Raw genomic sequence first — 27816 nt, forward strand, 5'->3', positions numbered from 1 at the left:
TGCCAAACTCATGGTGAAGCAACCTCTGTGGGCTTCACTTATCACTAATGATTAATGAATATTAAGGGACCCTTAAATGTATATAGAATAGTGAAGAAACTAACTATCCTATAGATATTTCTTTTTGTTTTATGTTTTATGATGTAAGGTTTCTGCCAGAAGCATCAGTCTTTATTATTTGATGCAGCATTATGTTTAATTTAAGATGGTCTATGTGCTAGAGAAATCCTCCAAGATAAAACAACATATTGAAATGTATTCACTGTTCATTTACTCAAAGCATTCATTTTTAACCCAAAATACTAATGTGCTGAAACATTTATCAAACCGAGTAAAACACTTTGGTCTTTTCAACAGAAGTTAGACGTTTACAGCAAGGTATTTATTAATTTATTTTTGCATTTTGAAGTTGTTGTAAAATTTGGTGTGATAGACTCTTATCAATAGTAGTACCTGAAATAGAGTGGAGTGCTAATGTGAGACTTTGAAGAAGATCACATCTGCTCTAAAAAGCATTATTTTATATGTAAAACATGTATTTTTGTTTCATTCCCTGTTCTTATCAGGGTCCATTGGTATTGGAGGAGTGGACTATGTCTTAAATTGCATTCTCGGCACTGAAACAGAAGCCAACAACTGGCAGGCTTTGTTGGGTCGCCTTTGCCTTATTGATAGACTTTTGCTTGAATTTCCTGCTGAATTCTATCCCCATATTGTTTCAAATGGAGAATGCCATCAACCAGAACCTGTAGCAGAAAGGTACTCTACTGATTTTTAATGATCCTTATATTCTTGTACTCTATTACCTTAACGTAAAATGTATGAGTTAATACAGAACATATTTGTTTCAATTCTCAAGAAAGTTTCCTGTTCACAGCATATATCAAAAAATGTATCAAATGTAAGTTGTGCAAAGGGTTGAAAAAAAATAACAGAAACATTATATGAAAAAGGAGTTAAAATTTGACATAACTAAATCAAAAAGGTGAATCATATGAACTTGACTGCATTTTCACAGTTTGTTTGAGCTATAAAAGTGGTCTGACAATTAGCACACTGATATGAGTTTTCAAAGCAACATGAGGCAACTAACAGATCTCTAAAGAGGCCATAGAGGCAGAGTAGTGGCTCTGAGGCTAGGCAGTCAGAAGATAGCTGGTTCAAATCCTGTAAATGCCAGAAGTGATTCCACTTTGTTGGACCCTTGAGCAAGGCAATAACCTGCAATTGCTCCGTCCTGGGTATGATGTTAACCTGTATCCATCCCTGTAAGCAGGTACTCCAACTTGCAGGGAAAACTTGGGTATTGGTGGCAGGATTGGCACTCCAGCCGATGTAATAAACAACATATTGCTCTATTCCATTTGAACTAGTGTGGTGCTGAGGCATCACCCATTGTACGGCTGCACTTAGGTCATAAATTGGGATCCAGAAGTGGTTTGTCGTGTGGTGGGTGCGGCAATGCGCTATATCAGTGCAGGCTCCAAACCTCTCCTCCATATACAGTAGTCAGTCCCTAAGTTATAGGTGGATTGGTCACAAAATCTGCAGATTTTTTTTATGCATCAAGAGGTTCAGTCGTAAAAGTAGCAATAACTTATGGCAACTATGGACAAACTTCATTAAAAAAAGAACAGTGGCTACAAGCGAAACCTCACTGACAAGAATAGAGTCACACTTCACAGTATGGTTTGTTCAATGCCACAACAGCACAGCTTCAAAAATTGCCATGGAGTTGAATCCACATCTCTGAAAGACAGTCTGAATAAAAACTATACATCATGAAATTCACAAAACTGGCATTAATAGCAGGGCTGCCATTTGGAAACTGTTTGTTCCCGTGGCAGTGTGTAAACACACATAATCTGGTGTAAGGCACACAAAATTTGGACCCTTGAGAAACAGAAAAAAGTAATATAGTTTAGTGTGTTATGTCTGACCTTTTTTCAAACATCTGTATGGATCTACATTTGGAGAAGGCTAATAATGTCAACTCGTAATGTCTGCCCCTAATGGTTAAGATTGGCAGGGGCTCTGTAATGATATGAGCAGCCATCCTGTGGAAGTCCTTAGGTCTGAGACTTGCCCTTCATAGGTCATATAATAGAAAATTTGAGGCTATTTTACAAGACCAGTTACACCCTGTGGTGCAAATACTGTTTCCTCATGATGTTCTCTTATTCCAGGATATATACATTATTTCTATTCTAATTCATGATTGGTTTCCTGAACACCAGGATGAAAATAATTATCTGCTGAGTTTAGCCTGTCACCAGATCTAAACATCTGTTGTAAACACTGTGATAACAGGTTCTGGAGCGTAGAATGCAAAGTAGAGTTCTACCTCATTCATCTGTCAAAGAACTGTAAGCTTTTCTTCTTGAAGAATGATCCAATATCCCACTACAAACAGTTCAGAACTTGTACAACAGCATTCCAAAAAGGACTGAAGCTGTTTTGAAGGAAGTGCCTGGCCGTAGTCCTTAATAGGTCATTGATATTAAAATATTGTTAGGCGTTTCTGCTACTTTGTTCACCTTCAGTATAGCATGAAAATATTTTTGTAAACAATCCATTGAATCTGTTTTTTGTGTATTACTAACAATTACAATCTAAAGAATGTATTTTTAATGTATGTACATGATGGTAATTTTGTAATTTAAGTGTAATTATGTGATTTGTATTCATCGTACTAGTTAAATAATGTAATATTTCAAACGTTCTATCACGATTCAAAATGTGCTAAAGAATATTTTCATCATAAAGTTTAGAAGCAGGGTACTGAAGGTTTTTTTTTTCTATGGAAGGTACTAGGGTGTTGTACCGTGTTAGCCATTATGAATGTAGAGAAAAGCCAAGCAAAATTACACCTTTTATTGGCTAACTAAAAAGATTACAATATGCAAGCTTTCGAGGCAACTCAGGCCCCTTCTTCAGGCAAGATACATCCTGAAGAAGGGGCCTGAGTTGTCTTGAAAGCTTGCATATTGTAATCTTTTTAGTTAGCCAATAAAAGGTGTCATTTTGCTTGGCTTTACTCTATGGAAGGTGAAAATTACTGACTTCTTCCTGTTTTCTTTTTTAACAGGTATCAAAAGCTGTTATCACTTTTGAGATTTGCACTTCATTCAATTGACAACTCTCATTCAATGGTTGGCAAGCTCTCAAGGAGGGTGTTCCTAAGTGCTGCCAGGATGGTCGCAAGAGTGCCATCTGTGTTCGTTAAACTTTTGGACATGTTGAGCGCAACAAGTTCTACACATTATGTACGCATGCGCCGGCGTCTGATGACAATAGCAGAAGAAATGGACATTATAGATGCCATCCAATTAGGAATGGCAGACGTGCATGCTGGAGATGGAAGAGAAAATGATTTTGTTGAGCCCTCAGCCCCACACAATTCACCAAATGTCACTGTAAGCAATACACCGGTCCACACTGTACAATTACCAGGGAGAGTAACTAGAGGACTTAATGGTATTACAGCAAGTGTCAATCCAGAGGACATTGCAGAAAAACTAGCGAGTATTTCTGTTGGACTCCCTTCACAAAGCAGTAATGCTGAACAGCCAAAGGTGCCCATTCAGATAAGGAACAGACCATTAAGTCAGTGCCTGAACTCTCCATCATCAAATCATTCCCCAACACCATTCCCAACAATACTTTCTCCTACTTCTTCTAACCCTCTTAATTTACCTGTAACTGAAAACGCAAAAGTTAGACCTCAGGGTTTTGGACCTGGAAAGTTACCCTCCTCCTCTTCCTCCCCCAGCACCCAGCGTAAATTTTCTGTTCAGAGTCAAAAGTGTCCCCTAGGAAGCAAAGAACCTGAAAAGTTGTCTCCTGTTTTCACCCAAGCAAGACCCCTGCCTTCCAACCAGATACAGAGACCAAAGCCTTCTCGACCGTCAAATGACAAAGGAAGGCCACTGTGTGAAACTACTAAAAACAATTTAAAGCTTGACTTGAAAGAGCTATTAGGATGTGAAAATAGCTGTAGTGGTACCACCATCCAGATTCCCAGTGAAGATTCGGTGTTTACACCTGTGGAAGAGAAGTACCTTCGACTAGACACCTCAGCTGAGCTGAACTCAAGCATGGAAGATTTGCTAGAGGCTTCCATTGCACCTTGTGACAGCACAGTAACATTTAAGTCAGAGGTGGCAGTTCTTTCTCCAGAAAAAACTGAAAGTGATAACACATACAATGACGATATGAACCAGAACCAGAAGTGTAAGGAAAAGATGGAAGCTGAAGAGGAGGAAGCCTTAGCAATTGTTATGGCAATGTCTGCCTCCCAGGATGCACTACCATCAATCCCTCAGCTTCAAGTCGATAAAGGAGAGGATGTGATTATCATTCAATGTGATGTAAGTTTTCTTTTCTATTCTTTTTAATTGTGAGATTTGTAACCACTTTCTTTTGTTACTTTTCTATTAATTAATGTATCAAAGCTTTTTTATAGCCACAAAAGTTGCAAAATTATATCTTCATATACGTGAAATTAAGGATTTATTTTCATACAGTTTTGTTTTCAGTAACAGCATGGACCTTCCTAGTGTGTTTGTATTATCATTTTCAGATTTGCATGTGTTGATAGATAATTTATAACATAGTAGTCTTCTAATCATTTAATTTAATTCAGGGTAGCAGAGGGTTGAAGTGTATCGAGTGTAGTACAGAAACCAACCCTGAAGGGGGTACCAGTCCATCGCAGGGCACCATCAGACTCACATAGACACACACATGGGGCCAATTTAGAATTGCCATTAAAAAACCCATATTTGGGATGTAAGAAAAAAATAAAAGTACCTGAATGAAAACCTACATAAATATGTAAAACACACAAACTATGTACAGACAGTGACTGAGTGCAGAAAACAAATCCAGAATATTGGCTGCATTATATTATTATGTTTAATGAAATTTACCCAAAGTATGATTATTTCTATTTGAAACTTATGATCATAGTTTCTGTAAATTTCTTCTTTTGTCCCTGTCATGTTATGTCATTTTCTAACCTGATTAATCCAAACCAGAGTTGCATGGTGGCTGGAACCTATCCCAGCTGGCATAGGGCACAAGGCAGGAACAATCCCTGCATATGACACCAGTCCTTGCAGGGAGAACACACACATACACACTAAATACAAACACTAGGGCCAATTTAGTGTTGCCAATACACCTAGCGTGCAAGTGCTTGGACAGTGCATGGAAACCCCCACAGGCATGGGAAGAACATGCAAATTCCATACAGGGAGTACTCGGGATGCAAACCATGGTCTCTTTACTATGAGGTAGCAGTGCTACCACTGTGCCATCCCTTTAGTCCCTGTATAATGTAATAATTGCTTAATTATTTTTCTTTTTTTGTTTTTACACAGTAGTTCTTTAACTTGAAATTGAATTGAGTAGCGTTACCTAAATTTAACATAGACATTTTCAAAGCTTAGTTTGGGAAAAATGTGTTAGCTTTCACACATGGAGAAAAGCTGTGTGTTATTCTGACTAAACAGACATTTTCCTCCATTCTCTTTGATCCATTACTTTTATCTTTTTCTAAAACTAATATGAAAAAAAATGGAACCATGGAGATTAAAATGGGCCAGTGACCTAAAAGGGAATACCCTGTGTAATGAGGTTACAGGCATTGGAGTTATTCATTGTAATACCACACTGTGAATGTTGCTTACAACACTAAATAATAATGTGGGCTTCAGAGCGGTCTACAGACAATATGAGGGTGTGTCTGCAGTCATGGAGCCCTTGTGGGTGTGGATGAGGATGAAGAGATGAGCGAAGTCAGACTCAAGTAGGCAACTTTGTAGCCATATACAAAGTAGACAAACATGTGACGTACCTGGTTTCTCCTGTGAACCCTTTACATTAGCCCCTGTAGGTATAGCCAGAGGGGGTTAACTACTGCAGAAAAAACAAACTTGTGCAACACATTTAAACAAATTATCCAAGCACTTCTTCTACTTCTTTTGGCTGCTCCCATTAGGGGTTGCCACAGCGTATCATCTTCTTCCATATCTTTCTGTCCTGTGCATCTTGTTCTGTTACACCCATCACCTTTGCTTAGGCCTTCCTCTTTTTCTCTTGCCTGGCAGATTTATCCTTCGAATCCTTCTCCCAATATACCCAGTATGTCTCCTCTGTACATGTCCAAACCAACGCAATCTCACCCCTCTAACATTGTCTCCCAACCATCCAACTAGATCTGACCCTCTAATGTATTAATTTCTAATCCTATCTATCCTCGTCACACCCAGTGCAAATCTTAGCATCTTTAACTCTGCTACCTCCAGCTCTGTCTCATGCTTTCTGGTCAGTGCCACCATCTCCAACCCATATAACATAGCTGGTCTCACTACCATCCTGTAGACCTTCCCTTTCACTCTTGCTGATACCCGTCTGTCACAAATTACTCCTGACACTCTTCTCCACCCATTCCACCCTGCCTGCACTGTCTTTTTCACCTCTCTTCCACAATCTCCATTACCCATTATTTAAAGCCATTCACCTTCGCCAACTCTACTCCCTGCATCCTCACTATTCCACTGACCTCCCTCTCATTTACACACATGTATTCTGTCTTGTTCCTACTGACCTTCATTCCTCTCCTCTCTAGAGCATATCTCCACCTCTCCAGGGTCTCCTCAACCTGCTCCCTACTATCACTACAGATCACAGTGTCATCAGCAAACATCATAGTCCATGGGGACTCCTGTCTAATCTTGTCTGTCAACCTGTCCATCACCATTGCAAATAAGAAAGGGCTCAGAGCCGATCCCTGATGTAATCCCACCTCCACCTTGAATGCATCAGTCACTCCTATGGCAGACCTCACCACAGTCACACTTCCCTCGTACATATCCTATACAACTCTTACGTACTTTTCTCCCACTCCCAACTTTCTCATACAATACCACAGCTCCTCTTGAGGCACCCTGTCATATGCTTTCTCCAGGTCCACAAAGACGCAATGCAACTCCTTCTGGCCTTCTCTAAACCTCTCCATCAACATCCTCAGAGCAAACATTGCATCTGTGGTGCTCTTTCTTGGCATGAAACCATACTGCTGCTCACTAATCATCACCTCACTTCATAACCTAGCTTCCACTACTCTTTCCCATAACTTCATGCTGTGGCTCATCAATTTTATTCCCCTGTAGTTACTGCAGTCCTGCACATCCCCCTTATTCTTATGTATCGGTACCAGTACACTTCTTCTCCACTCCTTAGGCATCCTCTCACTTTCCAAGATTCCATTAAACAATCTGCTTAAAAACTCACTGCCATCTCTCCTAAACACCTCCATGCTTCCATAGGTACGTCATCTGGACCAACAGCCTTTTCATTTTTCATCCTTTTCATAGCTGTCCTTCCTCCTTGCTAATCCGTTGCACTTCCTGATTCACTATCTCCACATCATCCAACCTCTTCTCTCTTGTTCTCTTCATTCATCAGCCTCTCAAAGTACTCTTTCCATCTGCTCAACACCCTCTCCTTGCTTTTGAGTATGTTTCCATCTTTATCCTTTATCACCCTAACCTGCTGCACATCTTTCCCAGATCGGTCCCTCTGTCTAGCCAATCGGTACAGATCCTTTTCTCCCTCCTTCGTGTCCAACCTCTCATACAACTCATCATACGCCTTTTCTTTAGTCTTCGCCACCTCTCTCTTCACCTTGCGCCTTATCTCCTTGTACTCTTGTCTACTTTCTGCATCTCTCTGACTATCCCACTTCTTCTTTGCCATCCTCTTCCTCTGTATACTCTTCTGTATTTCCTCATTCCACCACCATGTTTCCTTTTCCTCCCTCCTCTTTCGAGATGTCATGCCAAGCACCCTTCTTGCTGTCACCCTTACTACATCTGCTGTAGTTTCCCAGCTGTCTGGTAACTCTTCACTGCCACCCAGTGCCTATCTCACCTCCTCCCTAAACTCAACCTTGCAGTCTTCCTTTTTCAACTTCCACCATTTGATCCTTGGCTCTGCCCTCACTCTCTTCCTCTTCTTGATCTCCAATGTCATCCTACAGACCACCATCCTATGCTGCTTAACTACACTTTCCCCTGCTACCACTTTGCAGTCTTCAATCTCCTTAAGATTGGCTCTTCTGCATAGGATGTAATCCACCTGTGTGCATCTTCCTCAACTCTTGTATGTAACCCTATGTTCCTCCCTCTTCTTAAAATACGTATTCACCACAGCCATGTCCATCCTTTTGGCAAAATCCTCTATCCTCTAACCTTCTTCATTCCTCTCCTTGACACCATACCTACCCATCACCTCCTCTTCTCCACTGTTCCCTTCACCAACATGTCCATTGAAATCCACTCCAACCACCACTTTCTGTCCCTTGGGTACACTGTTCATCACTTCATCCAATTCACTCCAAAAATCTTTCTCACCCATTGCACACCCAACTTGCGGTGTATATGCACTAACAACATTCATCATCACACCTCCAATTTCCAGCTTCATAATCATTAGTCTGCTGACACTATTTCCACCTGTTCCTGCAGAATAACTCCTACCCCATTTCCCCTGAAATCCACACCATGATAGAACAATTTGAATCCACCTCCGATCCACCTGGCCTTACTCCCTTCCATTTAGTCTCTTTCACGCACAATATATCAACCTTCCTTTTCTCCATCATATCTGCTAACTCTCTCCCCTTACCAGCCATACTGCCAACATTCAAAGTTCCTACCCTCAGTTCCACTCTCTTTACTTTCCTCCTCTCCTCCTGCCTCCGGACACGTCTCCCCCCTCTTCTTCTCCTTCTTCTTCTTTGGCCAGCAGTAGCCCAATTTCCACCAACACCCTGTTGGCTAACAGTACTGGTGGCGGTCGTTGTTAACCCGGGGCTCGACCGATCTGGTACGGAAATTTGTATTGTTGTCTGCATATTGATTTGGCAAAATTTTACACCGGATGCCCTTCCTGACGTAACCCTTCCCATTTATCTGGGCTTGGGACCAGCACGAAGAAACACACTGGTTTGTGCATCCCCTGTGGCACTACTAAATAATAATGTCTTCCTTTCTTTAGACTCCAGAGACTTTGCCTGGCCATACCAAAGCGAAATACCCTTACAAAGAGGGTACCGAATGGCTCAAAGGTCAACAGATTGGCCTTGGAGCATTTTCATCTTGCTACCAGGCGCAAGATGTAGGAACTGGGACGTTAATGGCTGTTAAGCAGGTATGTTAGGATTGTCCAGTTTATATTTTTTGTTCTTTCTTTTTTAGATTTTTCACACTTATTGATTGTGTTGATTACTTAAAAAAAGTACTGCCCAACCTGGCATTCTTTTGAGTGTCTGAACAATTTCTTGCCTTATGCTGGATGTCTTCAGGATGTCATGCAATTTCCCACTTTAGTAATATCCTCCAAGAGATGATTTTAATTAGTTTCTGGCCCCACTGCAACAGATTCTGGTGAAACATTATGTGTGTTTTATTCTCTTTTTTAACAAATTGTATACTCTTGGATTCAAGAATGTCAAGAAACACTCTCACCAGTTTACATGTGGGGTGGTAATGTGAATGTATTGTCAGCTAGACACAGGTTTCCTTTTCCCGTTTTATTTTGCTGTCTTAATTTAATTTTAATGAGTCTGTCTTTACTTTTAGGGGACAGATTTTTAGGGCAGGTGGATCTTTTTGTTCTATTTGGGTGGCCTTTTCAGGATGATCGAAATGAAAATCTCTTTTTTCTTGTTTTCCTGTTATTTATTTATTTTATGGCTTTTTTAATATGAATGTATTAGGCTGCACCTATTTGTGGTTGACATTCATGTTTGGTACTTGTATTTTTGTTTTTTTTTAAAAAGGATAATTAAAGTGTGCCCTCTTTTCACCCACTTTCTTTTGTTTTTGACAGTAGGCACTGAGCTGCAAACACTAGTTGCTTGGAATACCTTGGAGGGTTATAAAAAGATGATGCCACTAACAGCTAGATTGCTTAACTTAAAGGAATGTTTGCATGTTCACACCATAAGTTTTTTGCTCCAGTTCTCCTTCCATACCCCAAAGTTTGGTGTTACTGGTAAATTAAACCAGCATCAGGAAATAAGGTTGCGTGCGGATCGAGCATCCAATATCTACTAAAGCATACTCCATTTCCCACAACCTAGAAGTGGATTGAGTTTGTTAATCGAAAAAACAATGAACTTTCAGAAATTAATCTTTAATTTTGTTAGAAATGCTTTTCATTTTTGGAGGAGACAGCACAAAAAGCCAATAAACAATCCACGGTTAAAACTAAGGGTCAGAACAATCTGTTGTAAAAGCCAAAGCATTTATTAAAAATTAAAAATCAGGGACAAGAGCAAAGATTTGTTACCTGAGAATTCAAAATAGAAGGCTTTCAGAATCGCAAATGAAAGGTATTATCCACAAACTTGGATACCATCAAAATGTCCAAGCCGACCTTTACATTGCTTCTTGTTGCGTTACTTACTCCACGGAATTATGGGTAATATTACCATGGATACAAATGATTCAGATTGTCTAAAATGGCCATGCTTTAAAATGTAAATAAACTACCAACAGTGGCAAAATGCATTAGAAATGTAAATTAATCTCAAATTCAGTACCCTCAAGTCTCCAAAGCAAATAAAGGTAAATACCACTGATCATAACACAAATTGATTCAGCTGAAAAAGACAGATTACATGTTTTCTATTGCTGTTTTTCTTTTTTTTTTCTTATATTCTTAGGGATTTAATGCTTAGGCGCTATCAAAAAAAGGGTCTGTTAAAACGTATTGAAGCATTCTTTGTGTGAATTTGGGCTATGGGCTATATGAGAAATTAATTGTTGTTGTCAAAACTTTAAACTTTGCCTTTTACATTTTTTGGGGAAGTGTCATACAGCACTTGTTCAGTTTCTTCTTCTTTATTTATTCAGGTAACATATGTTAGAAACACATCTTCAGAGCAGGAAGAGGTTGTTGAAGCTTTAAGAGAAGAGATCCGGATGATGGGCCATCTGAATCATCCTAACATAATCCGTATGCTTGGGGCTACCTGTGAGAAGGGCAATTATAATCTCTTTGTAGAATGGATGGCAGGTAAAAATACAAACAGCATTGCAAATGTGGATTTTTTTTATAAGTTATATATATTATGTAGTATTTGAATTTTGTGGTGAAATCATTAACTTAAAAAGCAGAAACACAGAAATTAAAATTTGATTGTTCTTTCGTCGATTACATTTTCTAAACTGCTGTTTATTTAGCAAAACTGACAGTAAATGACTGCTTGTAACACATATAGAGGACAATAAATTTAAAAACTGCTTGTTTTTGGCATTCAGAGAACAAAGCAGAGCTGTTAATAACGTCTGTAGCATCTTCAAATATTGCCATAAATAGGCTGAATGATTTGAAATTGTTTTTTAAGGCAATGTTTGTAATAAGCATATATTCAAAACTTCATATTTGACTAATTGAATTACTGATACAGTATATTTAAATGGAATTCAGGACAGATTCCTCATCTGTGTACTTCAGTGAAAAGCAGTCTTTAACTGGAAGCATGCAAAGAAAATAGATGATATATATTTATCGTCTAGCAATATTAATCATCTTCATTTTAAGGTCCTTAGTGGAGCAGAGCAACTATCTCTCCGTTCCCAATGCTTACTCAGTCCACATCATCATTGTGGAGGGGCCAGAATAGGATTGGACACAAAATTGGAGCCAATCATCAGGCAGCACACATTCATGCACACTACCAAGCTAACATATATGGAGTGTTATTTGAAAATGTAATTGTATAATTCTAAAGGCATGAAAGTGTCAATATATTTACAGTTACATGTAATAATTTAAAAAAGTTCTTGACTTAATTTATCAAACATGAATCCTTTTCTTGTATTGTGATTGTTGAGATATTTATAATCCATAGTCTCCTTGGATAGATTGGGAGTACTCAGATATGGTGCATGAAACACCAATCAGTTTGTTTAGCTCTGGGTGAGATCATGTGAGATTAGCCCATATGTTTATAATAGGGTGATTAACCGCAACCTGAAATGAGAATACATCATGTTTAATGTTACTGTTTAAGCTTCCTCAAGCTATGTAAATGTATGATAGTATAATATACATGAACACCATTTATGCTATTATCAAACTAAAAAAAGTTCAGTTCTAAAAACTAATGGTGTAAAATCTGATCAAAAGTTAACATAATTCATGCATTCATGCAACATTTTCTATCACAGGATTAAATTTTTCTAGGAAAAAGCACTTTATTGCTCATAACCAAATGGGCCTCAGCTGTTGTGGGTAATCATTCAATAACTTATTTAAATAACATTTTTTAAATTGGTAATAAAACCCTAGTAAAGAATTTCAGTTATATGATCAGTTATCTACTTTTTTAGTAGTAATATGTCTCAATGCTTTAATTTTGTGAACCTGTTTAATCCAAGTTAGGGTCCACATTAGACACAAGGTAGAAACCAACTCTGGACAGGGTGCCCTTAGTATATCACAAGGTACATTCAATCAAACATCTATACTCACTTATGGAGTTCAAATTTAAAGATGCCAAATAACCAAATCTGTACATGTTTATGATAGTACAGAAAAACAGAAACATTGGAAGAATATACATATTTAACACAAACATTGATTAGACTGAATCTGAATGAGTGTCAGTGTTGAATAATAGCATAAAAATTAAGAATATGTCTATAGAATGTGCATCCTTAATCCATTTGCCCAAGTATATTCTACAGAATTTTAATGCAGTTGTATTAGATAACTGTTGCTTCCTTGGGTGCAGGATCTAGACTAAAGGGCCAAGGTATTTTACTAAACAAGGAATTCATTTGGGCATATGCTTATGATGCATCATCTGGTAGTAAAAAGGAAAACATGGATGTAAATTTTGCTGCTCCACCACAGTAATCATTAATCATTCCATCAGGAGGTCATACAGTATATACAGTACCTCTTTATGAACCCTGTCAGGACAGTAATTGGTAGAGAAGAGATATTGAGGCAAACGTAAAGCAAGAAAATAATCAAGAAACTACTATATAAGAATTATTATCTTATATATTTTCTATATAAGAAAAATTAAAAGAATGCAGTTTGTTATCATCATTGACATGCACTAAAATAGTCGAGCTAGAATTTCCTTGATAAAGCTGGGCCAGATGTCATACTGTAAGCCTGCTCCATTTGTGCAGCTGTGTTTTTTTGTGTGTTGAGCTTAATGGCTTGAATTTCCGACCCTGGTATGCAGTTTTATGGTTTTAGAATAAGGGGCTAGCCATGGCTTATGAATAAACCTCAGTAAACTAATGACAGCAGTGAAATTATAATCAATTTTAAATTGAAGTATCAAAGATAGAATTTTGATTGTTTATTTTTTAATTTGTGTCTTTGTTTTCAGGTGGGTCAGTTTCTCATTTGTTAAACAAGTATGGAGCCTTCAAGGAAACGGTTATCATAAACTATACAGAGCAGCTGCTGCGTGGCCTTTCTTATCTCCATGAGAACCAGATTATCCACAGAGACATCAAAGGTAAGAACGGTTTGAGATGGTGCCAACGTGCTATGAAGTTCAAAAGGCAAACCGATGAAGCAGGAGTGTTTCCTACTGAGAATAGAGGTTCATTGTATGGCTGTCAGAGCAGAGAGTGAGGTCCTGATCCCCAGTGACCTTTTAGCCTAATGCCTTCAACTGAATATAAAGCATATCTAGTGACATGCTTGCAGTATTTTAGGAGTTGTCGGAGGACCTTTTTGGAATGTAAGCTTTTTGGTGTTTTGATCTCAAAGGCTGTAACTAGGTGCATGCATTCCTTTTTTACAAGACTGTAGTAAAATTTACAGTATTATGTTTCATTTTAGGTGCCAATCTGCTAATTGACAGTACAGGACAAAGACTGCGAATAGCAGATTTTGGAGCTGCTGCAAGGTTAGCATCAAAAGGAACGGGAGCGGGTGAATTTCAGGGGCAGCTTTTGGGAACTATTGCATTTATGGCACCTGAGGTAAGACTTATTATATTTTTGCTTTTATTGATGTACAACTTTGTTCCATCATCCTGATGTCATTGTTTTGTGTCACTTATCTTATATTTTACAAATTCAATTTCAGTACAGAATAATGATCAGCTTTGAGAGGAATTAATTTAAGCAAAGCCTATAGAAATCGGTTTAAACCTGATACAACAGAAGTATATTGTTCATGCAGAGACTGTAACATGGGTGTGAAATACCACTATATTTCAAGTCAACTTCATCTGGTAAATTAAAAAGAATTGCAGAAGACATCTGATTCAACATGAGCCTGCAAGCAATCACTAAAGAAACAGGTTGAAGTGGCTTTTCAGTTCTCGGTTAACTCTGAATAAAGGGCAATCTAAATCCCTTTGAGAAAACCACAATGAATGGCCCCCTAATCTCTTGTTATTATTGTGTGCAGAAACATGTTTAATAGGCAGATAGAAAAGGCCGTGATCTTTTTTTTCTTGTATGCTTTATTTCAAAAAGACCTGTGAAAATTGTGAAGAGGATGTTTTTTATATAAAATATTCTAAATATACTTGCAAATTAAATTTTATTTATTGAGACAGTCTAAGTATTCTTGAGGTTCTGCTAGTGCATCTCATATTTTCCTCTGTAAAGGAAATATTACTGACCCTTTTGTAGGGAGCATTTATGCACACCCACACACACAGTGATATTTTATAGCTGCCATTCAACCTGATATGCATGTCTTTTGAATGTGGGAGGAACATCCACACAGTCCTGCGGTGATTGGATAAGGATGCAAACGTAGCTTTCAGGAGCTCTGAGGCATCAACGTTAATTACTGCTCCTCTCTATTGCTATTTCACAAATATTAATTATTAACAATATGGTAAATCAATAAGATGAATAGAGGGAGGGAGAGAGAGTGAGTGAGAGAGAAATTATCATTCAATCACTTTGTCCCCAAAAGGGAAATTAGTACTTTACAGAAGCTTGAGGAAAATATAAATAATATAACAAACAAAAACTTCTGGCTTAGAAAATACAATAAGTGCCACCATCTGATAAAAGGCTTGTAGGTAGGAGTAAAATGTTGTCAGATCTTCCCAGTTGTGCTGAAGGTTTACATTGAAAGGCATTGATATTTGAATAACGTATGTCCTGCTTGATGTGTCCACAAGTATAACATGCTGATAGATAGTTTGTTCCTTCCAAAGTACCCTAAAGCCACCCATAGCATTGAACTGATGTTGTTTGTATTTTAGGTTCTCAGAGGTCAGCAATATGGCAGAAGTTGTGATGTCTGGAGTGTCGGCTGTGCCATTATAGAAATGTCATGTGCAAAGCCCCCTTGGAATGCTGAAAAACACTCCAATCATCTAGCTTTAATATTTAAGGTAAATATTGTTGTTTTAAACAATAAAAAAAATTTTTTAGAAAATTGAAATAGTTATACGTATTATTAATTAACATCACCTTGATTTTTGGGAGTGATGTTATTGTCAGTATTACAGTGTGATCAATTTGTACTCAAATAATTAACTTTGAAATAATTTCAAGTAGAATACAGTCTCTCTAAAATAAGCTGTTCGTTATTTCCTTTGGGAGAACAAAAGGTTACAGCACGTTTATTATACAAGCAATTGACTTGTACTATAATATAATATACTATGTAACAGCAATTTGTAATACTTTAGACAATTTATAATAAGTAATGTGCAAAGAAGTTAATATTGTTCAGCATCCCTAATCTGAAAGACCTTTGATCAGAAGTATTTGGGATTTTGAATATTTGCATCTTCCTAAAATGCCAGCCCTCAATTCTCCTAGTTAATGCACTTTAGACCACTGGGGTATCAGGGAGAGAGAGCAAACACTTAAGGTTGTGAAAAAATAAAAAGCTAAAATAGCTGTTAATACATTCAGGATCTTAGTAGCACAGGAAAACTGAAGCTTGTGATTCATTTGTACATTGTAGTGAGCATGGTGATGGACACATGTAGACCACTGCAGCCATTTGGCGCCACGTGTTTGAAAAGTTATTCTGTCTGCTTCGATATGCTTCTGTCATTTTGACTATTGCATCACTATATGGTACAACAACAGCAAACAGTTTAGAAAAGCATTGTGGTATATGTATATACTATATGTTAAAACTTGGCTATATTTTGGCATGGCATGTTTTCATTTCTAATTAGACACTAATATTAACACCCTTTAGTTATTCGTTTAGGCATACATTTAGAAGGTAAATACTGCACAGCCATGTCCATCTTTTTACAGTTGTTGTTGGACACATATACTGATTTGGGTGTTACGAGCACGGAAATTTCCCATCTTCTGTAGCTCTTTGTTATCAGTAGTCCTTTTCACCACTTTTTCATAGGATATGACACATTGTTTACTTCAAATGCATATTTTACAATTGATATTTTTGCAAACATAACTTTCAACTTTAAATCGACTTCTACACTATCGGTGCAACTGAGCAACAATTTTGGATTTTGGAGTTTCAGATTAGGGCTGCTCAAACTGAACCATGCTATATTTACCAGAGGTTGGTTGCAGTTTGCATAGATTCCATCCAGAGCAATCAATATTGCCATTTAAAAAAGTTGTATATCTTCTTATATAATATGGTACCATGGCTGTCCGTTTGTCTGTCCAGGATTTTAAATCACCTGTAGCTTGCAAATCATTTGAACTATTGACCTGAAATTTGGTACACATATACTACGTGACGTCTACTGTCCGCTTTCAGCGTGATGATAGACCTACAAGGTTATTCCTGTTTTTATTTTTATTTTATTATAGAATCAACTCTCGGCAGCGGCCGTGCGGTGCATACGTACGGGCGCTGTTCTCATCCCTACCACCTTTGCTGTCACTTCCCCTGCCTCTTCATATCTTAAATCATTCTTGTGGCAAACTGAAGACTTAAGTGCCAGCTTAAGTGAAAAATTAAAGAAAACATACTAAGTAATTGCAACACAAGCACTGACTTAATCAGTTGTAACACGAAAAGATGCCAACGAAAGAAGAGAAGAAGCAGGCCGCTAGGGTAGAGAAAAGAAGAGCTACTCATGAAGCAGCAAGTGCATCAACCTCTGAGCAAACGAATGCTAAACATACCGAGAAACACAGTATGAAAACTATGAATGCTCAAGTGATGTGTATTCACTGCACGTTATTGGTCTAAAATATTCCCTGTATAGATCAATTTTGAGCTTTAATTGAAATAGACTCTTAAATGATTAAAGCACTCCTGTGTTCTACATGCCAGACTTGATACATTTGTTATGTATAGAAGGTTTTCAAACAATCTACTTAGTCGAATGTGGTGTTAAAGCGTGGCTGTCACAAAAGGGTTAATGCTTACTAAAATGTAAGCTCTTCAGTCTTCAGTTGTCGTTTGGATCTCTTTCCTTTGACAGAGGTGCACAACTGTGATACATTTTTGTTCTCTTAGATATTTTCATGCTGGGTAGTCTGATAATTCTGTGATGTTCTTGGGTTATAGATGACAATACAGTGTTTTCTTAGTTTGTATATATGCATTTTTTACATAATTATATCTATAAAATGTTTTGCTTTATTTTAAATCTTTATAAGTTGGTTGTCTTGGAATCTGGTACAAAGCAAACAGATAAAGTAACCCAGCTATACTGGTAATAGGACGTATTATTGGGGAAAAAAATGTTAAGTAATAAAACTTGAAGCATCGTGTTCCTGCTACATATAGTTAATTTACCATTTGTTTCTCATTTCAGATTGCTAGTGCAACAAGTGCCCCTACAATACCTCCTCACTTATCACCCGGTCTTAAGGATGTAACTCTGAGATGCCTGGAACTTCAACCCACAGACAGGCCGCCTTCACGAGAGTTGCTCAAGCACCCAGTCTTCCGAATGGCATGGTAGAAGCAGTTATGTGACAAAATACTACTGAAATTAAGTTAACCTAAAATGCTGAATTCTGTACCAGGCTTTACCCAAATATATTTTCCCCTCAACCTAATACATGGCTTTCTTCCTATGGTACAGAATCAGCACATTTAGCTATATTTTAGCACTGTATGCAAAGAGGTCATGAACATTTTGCTTCTGAATTTGAATGCTCAGAAGAGAGATCTGCTTTTGGTTGCTGGAATATAGAATAAATTGAAAAAAAAATCAATCTGCATAGGCTTTCAGCAGTTCAATGATAAACATTTCTCAGAGCACTTTTCTCCTGCAGTATTAGCTCTTAGGGACACTCAAGCTGCCCAGTTTTAACTTACATATGAATCATACATTTGTATTCATTTCAGAATGTGTCACTTAGATTATATTTCTGCATAGAACATTTACTTGTAACTTTTTTTTAAAGAGTAAACCAATGTTTATCATTGCAATACTTCTATTGCATATGTGGAATTTTTATGTTAATTTTGTGTTAACTACTTTTTTTAGGCTGTAAATTTTAGCAGCCAATTTGTGCATTTTACTGTTTTTACAGTCAGTCTGAATTTATAATGGGATAGCTACTATTTCCACTCTTTTCAGGGACAATTTTTGTTCTTAAATAAACTTTAAGAATGAATACAGGTCAAATCTCCTTACTTCAAAGAGTTTTATAGATGTCATATCTGCCTTTGTATTTCATTGCATCGACTATCAACCAAAATATGTTCAGTACAAATGTTCTTAAATTATGTATGCGTTATAATTGATAGACCAGGAATATAGTAATTCTTTTTTAATTTCTTTGAAACTAAATGTTTTTTCACTCACAGTTATTGTCTGCTGTCCAGTGCCCCACTATAATAAAGCACAAGAATCTAACTTTACTGTACATTACCTTGTAGCACATTTGAAAAGTAATGTTTTTGTCAGATTTTTTCAAAAACAGTAATTTAAGAGAATATATTCATTTTTTATTTAAAAAATGCTTCCAAAACAAAACTAAGTAAGTGAAAGATAATTCCGACTGAATCTGACCGAGCATGGGAGGATTGAAAATAAACAAAATACGTTGCTTATTTCTTCCCCTTTTGCAGATCCATGTTGATTGAATAGTTTCACACAACTTGCAAATATTGCTGTATAATTTCACAAATATATAGTCTTTACAGTTGAGTTAAACGTATCCAGTAGTCCATCCATTCATTAAAAAGCCTAATGTTTAAATTGAAGACGAATTTTTTCAATATCACTTCCACCAGTTATTGTTACACGGCCATAATTTGTATATCTTTCTGTAGTTTTTCTTTTCCTTTTGAAAGTAAGTAAGAACTTCAGTGTGCCCTGCACATGTGACAGTCATGACCCTATACGTTATGATTATCAAAACGCGAAAGATGATGCCATTTGGAAATAATTTTGAAAAGCACTCTGACATAACAGATTATCGTTGCAACCAATATGCTTTTTACTGTGGGATCATTTTCCTGTCAGAAATTAACAATTTCTGTTCAGTGTTTCATTTATCTGTTGTTGTTTTGAGCAGTAAAGTATGCCATTCTCTTTTTGTACTGATTGGCGTCTGATGTCTGCAGAAATAGGAAGCTACCTTACTTTGTTGTAGTTAATCCTAGTTGATAAAAGCTATAAACTATTGATAAAAGGGAAGGATTGGCAGTTGCTCATTAATTTCAAATTCAATGTTTTATGTTCCATCTGTAAAAAGTGTATTGAGATTTTTATTTGTGCCTGTCATATAATAATAGATACAAAAGGGAATTAAATTAGTGACAAGCAATTTTCGAATGATTCGTTCATTTTGAACGACACTTTTCCGTGAATCATATGAAAATGAGTGGAGTTCACTGGGAGTGTTAAAGTGTGTGTGTGTGTCTGTGTGTGTGTGGCCTTCCTGTGTGAAGCCATCGGCATCTTTCGTTTCACTAATAGATGTTTAAAGCACATGCACATGAACCATCTGAATCATGAGTCTTTACTCCTTTGATTTATGAACGAATCACTACCCAAGAATCAGTCTTAACAATTCCTGCTCATTTCTTTCATGAAGAAGTCACTACCCAAGAACCAGTCTAAAGATTCTCTTTCATTTGATTTGTGAATGAGTCACTACCTGAGAATCAATCTAATGATTCTTGTTCATTTTATTTGAGAAGAAGTCACTGCCTGAGAAGCAGTCTTATGACTCTCGTTTATTTGAATCATGAATGAATCATTATGAGTTGCACAATTCTCATTCACTTGTGATTCTGTAAGGAAACATCTTATTTTAATTGTAAATATTAAATGTGTTATCATTTGTGTATTGGCATATACATTATCATGTCACATATAGAACTAATTATAAATATGCAGTGTGTATATGTATGTATGTATATATATATATATATATATATATATATATATATATATATATATATATATATATATATATATATAATGTATATATATATACATATATTTATATAAAATATATATATAATATCAAAGAAATCAATTAATAAATAACTATATTTTATATACATTCAAACATATACTGTATATAAAAATATGAACAAAATATTAAATTAAATATTTGTGATGCGATTAAGGAGTACCAAACACCTGTATAAGCCAAACTGTAAATGAATCAAATGAGTCAGGACAACTTAAACAGGTAGTCTGAAAGAATCAATCAGTAAAGTTAATTGAAATGCCCATCACTAAATTAAATAACATTCAATAAAAGATATAAAAAACTAACAATAATCCATTCACATAATGTTAAATATACCATAAAAGATGTAAAGCGTAAAAAAGTGCTATTTGTGGATTTTCAAAAATGTATTGTTCAGCATTGGTTCAGATAATATTCAGTCAATCAATGTGTTTTATTACTATTTCAGAAGGAATGTCTGCAAGCAACAACTTTTGGGATATGGTGCTGTATGTAAATCAGTCAAACACTGAGCGTTTTTCCATCAAAAAGTAGTTATCCATACACTTTTAAGAACATCTTTGTGAAATATTTCAAATTTTGTTGATCATGTTAATTAAAATTCCCTACATGCAATTCAATAAACTAATTTGTGTGTGTTTGCCCCATTAAAGTAAACACTAGCGAATGAGACTAAAGAGGAGATCTCTTGTCACTTCACCTTTCAATTGTCAGGAAATTTTCCAAAAATAGCCCAGAATAGGATCCTATTGCATGTATTCTTGATTTTGTATCATTTATATGGCGAGGCTTTATAGGAAAATAAGATTGCAGAGATTAATCTTTTAACCTGGCTTCCAGGGAGAACTGTGACATATACACATAAAAAGCACTGGAGAAAGTGACATTCTACTGAGTTTTACAAAGCAAGAAATTTATTTACAGGATTTTTTTTACTGTACTTTTATTGTGGACCATGATGTCTGTTAATCTTAAACAGAATTTGTTGTAACGAGATTTCACCTGTAGTCACAATTTATTGCTGAATGTGAAAGGTTGTAAAAATAATCAAAGATTTGATGAACGTTGATTTTTTTAGTCTACTATTTTTGTACTTTACCAGTTAGACTTTTGAGTGCTGGTCTTATAGTCTCTATTTTTAAAGCTAGCCTGGAATTTGCAATCTTTTTTTAATGATGATGCCTAGTTCTAGGCGGCAGGATAAAGCCAAGGCAATAAACAAAAACAGAATGCTGTCAAATTTGAACCTTGTCTTGTTATCATATTTTATTAAATTAGGTATCATTACAATTTTCACTCTTCTAAAAAAGATTGTTGTGTATATTGTTAAAAAATGCTACCTTCTGGTTGTTGTTCTCCTTTCATCTTTTTCTGATATTTCCTTTCGCATTTTTACTGCACACAACTAAAAAAAAAAATCACAATGTTTTTATTTTAGATTTAAAGAACAGTAGTGTGCAAAAAGGCAATGAATATCGCTGGATAGCATGATTTTTCTCTCTACCTGTGTTATACCCTTTGGTACTAAATTTAATACAGGTCATTAATTATACATTATTTGCTTCATTAAAAAAAAAGTTAATAAAATTTTGATTGGAACTCTTATTGCGATAAAGGAAAATCAGAGCCCTTTCTACATTTAAATTTTTTCATTGTTCTGTAGCCGGTTGTTAGAGTATAGAGCATGTAGTTTGAATGTTTTAATCATTTGAACTTTAACTCTTCAAGTATTGTTATTCTAATTGTAATCAAATTAGGAAAAACAAACTCTTAAAACGGTGCTTGAACTGTGCTTAAGTGTTCAGAGATGGAACCGTATCATTGGCTTTGTGTTTAGCATTTATTTTTGCTAAAAAAAAAAAGAAAGAGAGAGAGAAAGCAATAATATGTAATTTATGGTTTTAAAATGAAGTTTATGAATTTTTATAAACACTTAAATTTTTATGCAATTTTTTATTATTTCTTTATGCAGAATGCAAGCTGACAAAGCTTGAGGAGTTAAAATGTAAATAAATGTGAAGTTTGGTAGCTAAATTTATTGTACTTGATCCTCACACTTTTTGTACTGCTTTTCAAGATTTTTGAATTTTGTGTGTTTTATTTTATCTGTTTTGTATGAGCTTTAAATAATGCACTCTTGCCATTTTATGTACTGGAAAAAATATGCTGGCAGATTCTTTAAACTGATGAACCTCAACTGATCAGTATTACTGTATCAAATACTTTGTTTCAAGTTCAGAATTTCCTTTGGGTTTTCCACGTTTCTGGAGCTGATCAGCTTTCTTTCTCAGCTTGCTGGTAATTATTTTGTTTTTAAATTTATTTTAAAAGCAGATTTGATGTAATTCTTATTTTCTTTGGATCAAAGCTGGATTGAAAATGTGTAATTATTATTGAGTTATTCTTATATTATTTGGTACTTCTTTTATTTGTAAATAATGTCTACTGCTGTTTATTCCAGTTTCTACTACCTCAGGTGTCCTATAGATTCTCTTCTACCAAAGTTTTCTTTCACAATATATGTATGCTTTGTTACTGTAATTTCTAAGACTTCCAGGGCTTAAGGGCTAACATCTCTTAGCACCTTACTGTGTAAGCAAATATTCAGAAATCTCTGGGTGAAAAAAAATTGGCTTAAATGTATCCTTTGTAATTTTAAATATATCAACATATTTTAATTATTGTAACTTTTTACCCCTTGAAGCATTTTATAGCATAATTTGGATTTATTTTGGTGTTTGTCTTTATAGTAAATGAAAAAAAAAAATTGTATTTGTCATTCTTTCACAATAAACGCTGCACACATTTTAAACGCATGTCATTTGATCTTCCATGGGACTCTCTGTTACACAGAGCACAGATGCAACTCAGCAGTGTCCTCATTCACAGAGGGAAACTCCACTGGAAGAAACGTCCAGGCTAATGAAGTACGGGGCTAGGGGACAAGTTTGTGACAAACACTCAGTTGGTATGAGGAAGAGAAGCCGGTGTTTGGACAGTGAGGGAGGGATGGAGGAGGAGAAAGGTGACAGAGAGTCTTTTAAGGTGGTAGTTTGTGGTAGACAGGTAGGCAAGTCACCTCACCTGACAGGTAGACGCCTCTTTGGTTTTATTCTGGGCTCAGTCATATTATCCTTCATAGGAGTCATTGTCTAATATTTTCCTAAATGACATGTGTACAGAAGGTGTTACCTAACTTCTGTTGTGACTAAGGTAGAAAGAATTGAAAATCCATTAATACTCTTTGTTTTTAGGAAATTTGACAAAGAGAAAACTGTGGGCCGCAACTTAGTTTGGGTTGAGCGGAGTCATGAATCAGAATAGTGTTCAATGGGAAAGGCTTGCATGAGGTTTGCAGGAGCGTCCTGCGATGGGTCATTCCAGGCTGTTTAAGCAAACACTATTACTCCGTAATGGCTCGCATCTGCGCTTCTCCAAGTTGGCACCTCCTGAAAACACCTTGTTGACAATTAGTGGCGATTGTGGGTGTCATACACACAAAAGAGTCAAATTTGGGTTGCACAAAAAAAAAAGTTTAAGAACCACTGGTTTAAAGGGCTCCGCAGTCTACAAACTGTAGCCATTATTCAAAAGAGGTCAAAAGCATGGTTGGGTGTCGTTTCAGTTTTATCGATAATTATGTGAGTGAAATTAGTACATTAAAAATCTGAATTAGTAGGAATTAATACATCTGTGCAAAATATCTACAAGTCTGCACCAAATTTCAAGCCCTCATGTAATGTTATTTAAAATATATGCCACCTTGTCCTGTTGTATAACTTATGACTGTGCGAGTTGGCTCCAGGCTGCCGATTCATTCTGCAAGCCTTTTGAACCTGCCAGTGTCGATAACGTTGCTGAGATAAGCCACACAAATGAGGACACATACATAGCAAGGGGTAAGTGTAAAAGTGATACAGTGCTTTTATTAAAACAAAGTCAAGCCTACAGTGTCCAAAAGTGCAGTGCTCAAACGTTCAATAAATAAATAAATAATCCATTAAAACAGTAACAGTCCATGAGTTTAAAATCCAGAATTTAAAACAAGAATGAAACCAACACAGTCATGGGGTCAATGTTCTATCTGACATGCCCAGCACATCTCCCACTTCATCTCCCTGGCTCACCCATTGCACGCTCAGCTGATGGAGACACCAGCAGCCACAGTCTTCACCAACCTTGGCTGCCTGAAGCAGTGTTGGCCAGACCATTCAGGGTCGGTTGTCCTCTCATCATCCTCCTCGTTCCCCTGTTGTGCCTCGGATCCTTGGAGAGGACTCTGCTCAATAACACCCACTCCTCAAGCAATATTCAGTGGGCACTATCTGTCCCTCTTTATGATATTTCTTTTCTTTTTCTGTCTCCCCCTCTCCGCCATGCAGGCTCCTCATATACTGTCTCTCTAATTGGGCACAAGTGAGATGAGCTGCCTCTTCTGCCGCTCTATTGACACAACTGAATGACCCGCCCACCTCTACACGTGTGGGTGGCGCGATCAGCCAGCATCTCAGCTAACTGTGGGGAAAAATGCACTCGCACATACCCATATCCAATTGGAAAGTTTTTGGGGAGTGATTATTTAAAATTTGCACAGCACCACAGACCACTTATCACATAACTGTAATCCAATGTATGTGTTTACGTGAATGTTTTAAATGAAGTTTAACTATTGGTCACTTCGTAGCGCTGGACTTAAACATGGCCTGTTTTAAGAGTTGTACTAGTGACTTGAATGAACAAAATGTACTGGATGGATTGCCTTGCGCAATAAACCATACGGACACATGGGTAACATATACGTGAATTTCCCATCGGGATTAATAAAGTATCTATCTATCTATCTATCTATCTATCTATCTATCTATCTATCTATCTATCTATCTATCTATCTATCTATCAGGACAGTGCATATGCAGAAAAGGCTCCTTAATCTTTACTGCGATGTGAAGGTGCTGTGAAAGAGCTCTGAAATAGTGTCACTGCCTTCTGCCATAGTTAAATCATCTTTATATACAGGTGCTGGTCATAAAATTAGAATATCATGACAAAGTTTTGATTTATTTCAGTAATTCCATTCAAAAAGTGAAACTTGTATATTAGATTCATTCATTACACACAGACTGATGTTTAATCAAATGTTTATTTCTTTTAATGTTGATGATTATAACTGACAACTAATGAAAGTCCCAAATTCAGTATCTCGGAAAATTAGAATATTGTGAAAAGGTTCAATATTGAAGACACCTGGTGCCACACTCTAATCAGCTAATTAACTCAAAACACCTGCAAAAGCCTTTAAATGGTCTCTCAGTCTAGTTCTGTAGGCTACACAATCATGTGGAAGACTGCTGACTTGACAGTTGTCCAAAAGATGACCATTGACACCTTGCACAAGGAGGGCAAGACACAAAAGGTCATTGCTAAAGAGGCTGGCTGTTCACAGAGCTCTGTGTCCAAGCACATTAATAGAGAGGCGAAGGGAAGGACAAGATGTGGTAGAAAAAAGTGTACAAGCAATAGAGATAACCGCACCCTGGAGAGGATTGTGAAACAAAACCCATTCAAAAATGTGGGGGAGATTCACAAAGAGTGGACTGCAGCTGGAGTCAGTGCTTCAAGAACCACCACGCACAGACGTTTGCAAGACATGGGTTCCAACTGTCGCATTCCTTGTGTCAAGCCACTCTTGAACAAGAGACAGCGTCAGAAGCATCTCTCCTGGGCTAAAGACAAAAAGGACTGGACTGCTGCTGAGTGGTCCAAAGTTATGTTCTCTGATGAAAGTAAATTTTGCATTTCCTTTGGAAATCAAGGTCCCAGAGTCTGGAGGAAGAGAGGAGAGGCACAGAATCCACGTTGCGTGAGGTCCAGTGTAAAGTTTCCACAGTCAGTGATGGTTTGGGGTGCCATGTCATCTGCTGGTGTTGGCTTAGACCTCAGAAAACACAATGGACCGTCTACCAGGAAATTTTAGAGCACTTCATGCTTCCTGCTGCTGACGAACTTTATGGAGATGCAGATTTCATTTTCCAACAGGACCTGGCACCTGCACACAGTGCCAAAGCTACCTGTACCTGGTTTAAGGACCATGGTATCCCTGTTCTTGATTGACCAGCGAAGTCGCCTGACCTTAACCCCATAGAAAATCTATGGGGTATTGTGAAGAGGAAGATGCACTACGCCAGACCCAACAATTCAGAAGAGCTGAAGGCCACTATCAGAGCAACATGGGCTCTCATAACACCTGAGCAGTGCCACAGACTGATCGACTCCATGCCACGCCGCATTGCTGCAGTAATCCATGCCAAAGGAGCCCCAACTAAATATTGAGTGCTGTACATGCTCATACTTTTCATGTTCATACCTTTCAGTTGGCCAACATTTCTAAAAATCCTTTTTTTGCATTGGTCTTAATTGATATTCTAATTTTCCGAGATACTGAATTTGGGACTTTCATTAGTTGTCAGTTATAATCATCAACATTAAAAGAAATAAACATTTGAAATACATCAGTCTGTGTGTAATGAATGAATCTAATATACAAGTTTCACTTTTTGAATGGAATTCCTGAAATAAATCAACTTTGTCATGATATTCTAATTTTATGACCAGCACCTGTATAATACGCTACCGTGCCTGTTCGTTTGTCTGTCCAGGATTTTAAATCACCTGTAGCTCGCAAACCGTTTGACCTATTGACCTGAAAATTGGTACACATATACAATGTGATGTCTACTATACGCTTTCGGGGTGATGGTTGACCTCCAAGGTTACTTCTCTTTTTATTGTTATTTTATTTTATTGTAGAATCAACTCTCGGCAGCGATCTTCATTTCTTAAATCATTCTTGAGGCAGATTGAAGACTTAAGTGTCAGCTTAAGTGAACAATTAAAGAAAACGTACTAAGTAATTGCAACACAAACATTGACTTAATCAGTTTTAATGTGAAAAGATGCTGACAAAAGAAGAGAAGAAGGCCGCTGGGGTGGAGAAAAGAAGAGCTGCTCAGGAAGCAGCAAGCGCATCAACCTCTAAGCAAATAAAATGCTAAATGCACAGAGAAAGATTATGAAAACTATGAATGCTCAAGTCAAGTGTATTCCATGCAGTGCACCGTTACTGGTAATAATTATAATATGAAACTGGGTAACAACCATTGGGAATTTCACCATGGTTAATTGTAAAAACCGGTAACCATCTCATCCCTAGCAGTTACCTTATATAATGTTACCTGTGTGTGATGTACCAGCACATGCTGAGGCAATTGAGCTGGGAGACTGCAAGACACTGAAGATGGTTCTTTTAAATGAATGCCGTGCTGTAGTATATGTTTCGATCTGTACAAGAAATTGTTTCACCACAATTGCTGCTTTTCATGTTATCACTATTTTCTCTAATAAAATG

The 27816-nt window shown here is 36.9% G+C and overlaps 1 protein-coding gene across 2 annotated transcripts in view; it reads left to right on the plus strand.

Annotated features, from left to right (window-relative positions):
• Positions 1 to 20298, plus strand: part of map3k1 (mitogen-activated protein kinase kinase kinase 1, E3 ubiquitin protein ligase) — a 127197-nt gene extending 106899 nt beyond the window's left edge. For both annotated transcript variants that reach the window (XM_028805417.2, XM_028805418.2), the window contains exons 13-20: positions 567 to 759; positions 3089 to 4370; positions 9067 to 9219; positions 10929 to 11091; positions 13430 to 13561; positions 13891 to 14033; positions 15281 to 15412; positions 17786 to 20298. In XM_028805417.2, the coding sequence (XP_028661250.2) occupies positions 567 to 759; positions 3089 to 4370; positions 9067 to 9219; positions 10929 to 11091; positions 13430 to 13561; positions 13891 to 14033; positions 15281 to 15412; positions 17786 to 17935 (2348 nt within the window). In that variant the 3' untranslated portion in view covers positions 17936 to 20298. The remainder of the gene's footprint in view (positions 1 to 566; positions 760 to 3088; positions 4371 to 9066; positions 9220 to 10928; positions 11092 to 13429; positions 13562 to 13890; positions 14034 to 15280; positions 15413 to 17785) is intronic.
• Positions 20299 to 27816: the final 7518 nt, after the last annotated feature.

The sequence above is a fragment of the Erpetoichthys calabaricus genome, chromosome 7, assembly GCF_900747795.2.
Source record: "Erpetoichthys calabaricus chromosome 7, fErpCal1.3, whole genome shotgun sequence".
Lineage (NCBI taxonomy): Eukaryota > Metazoa > Chordata > Cladistia > Polypteriformes > Polypteridae > Erpetoichthys > Erpetoichthys calabaricus.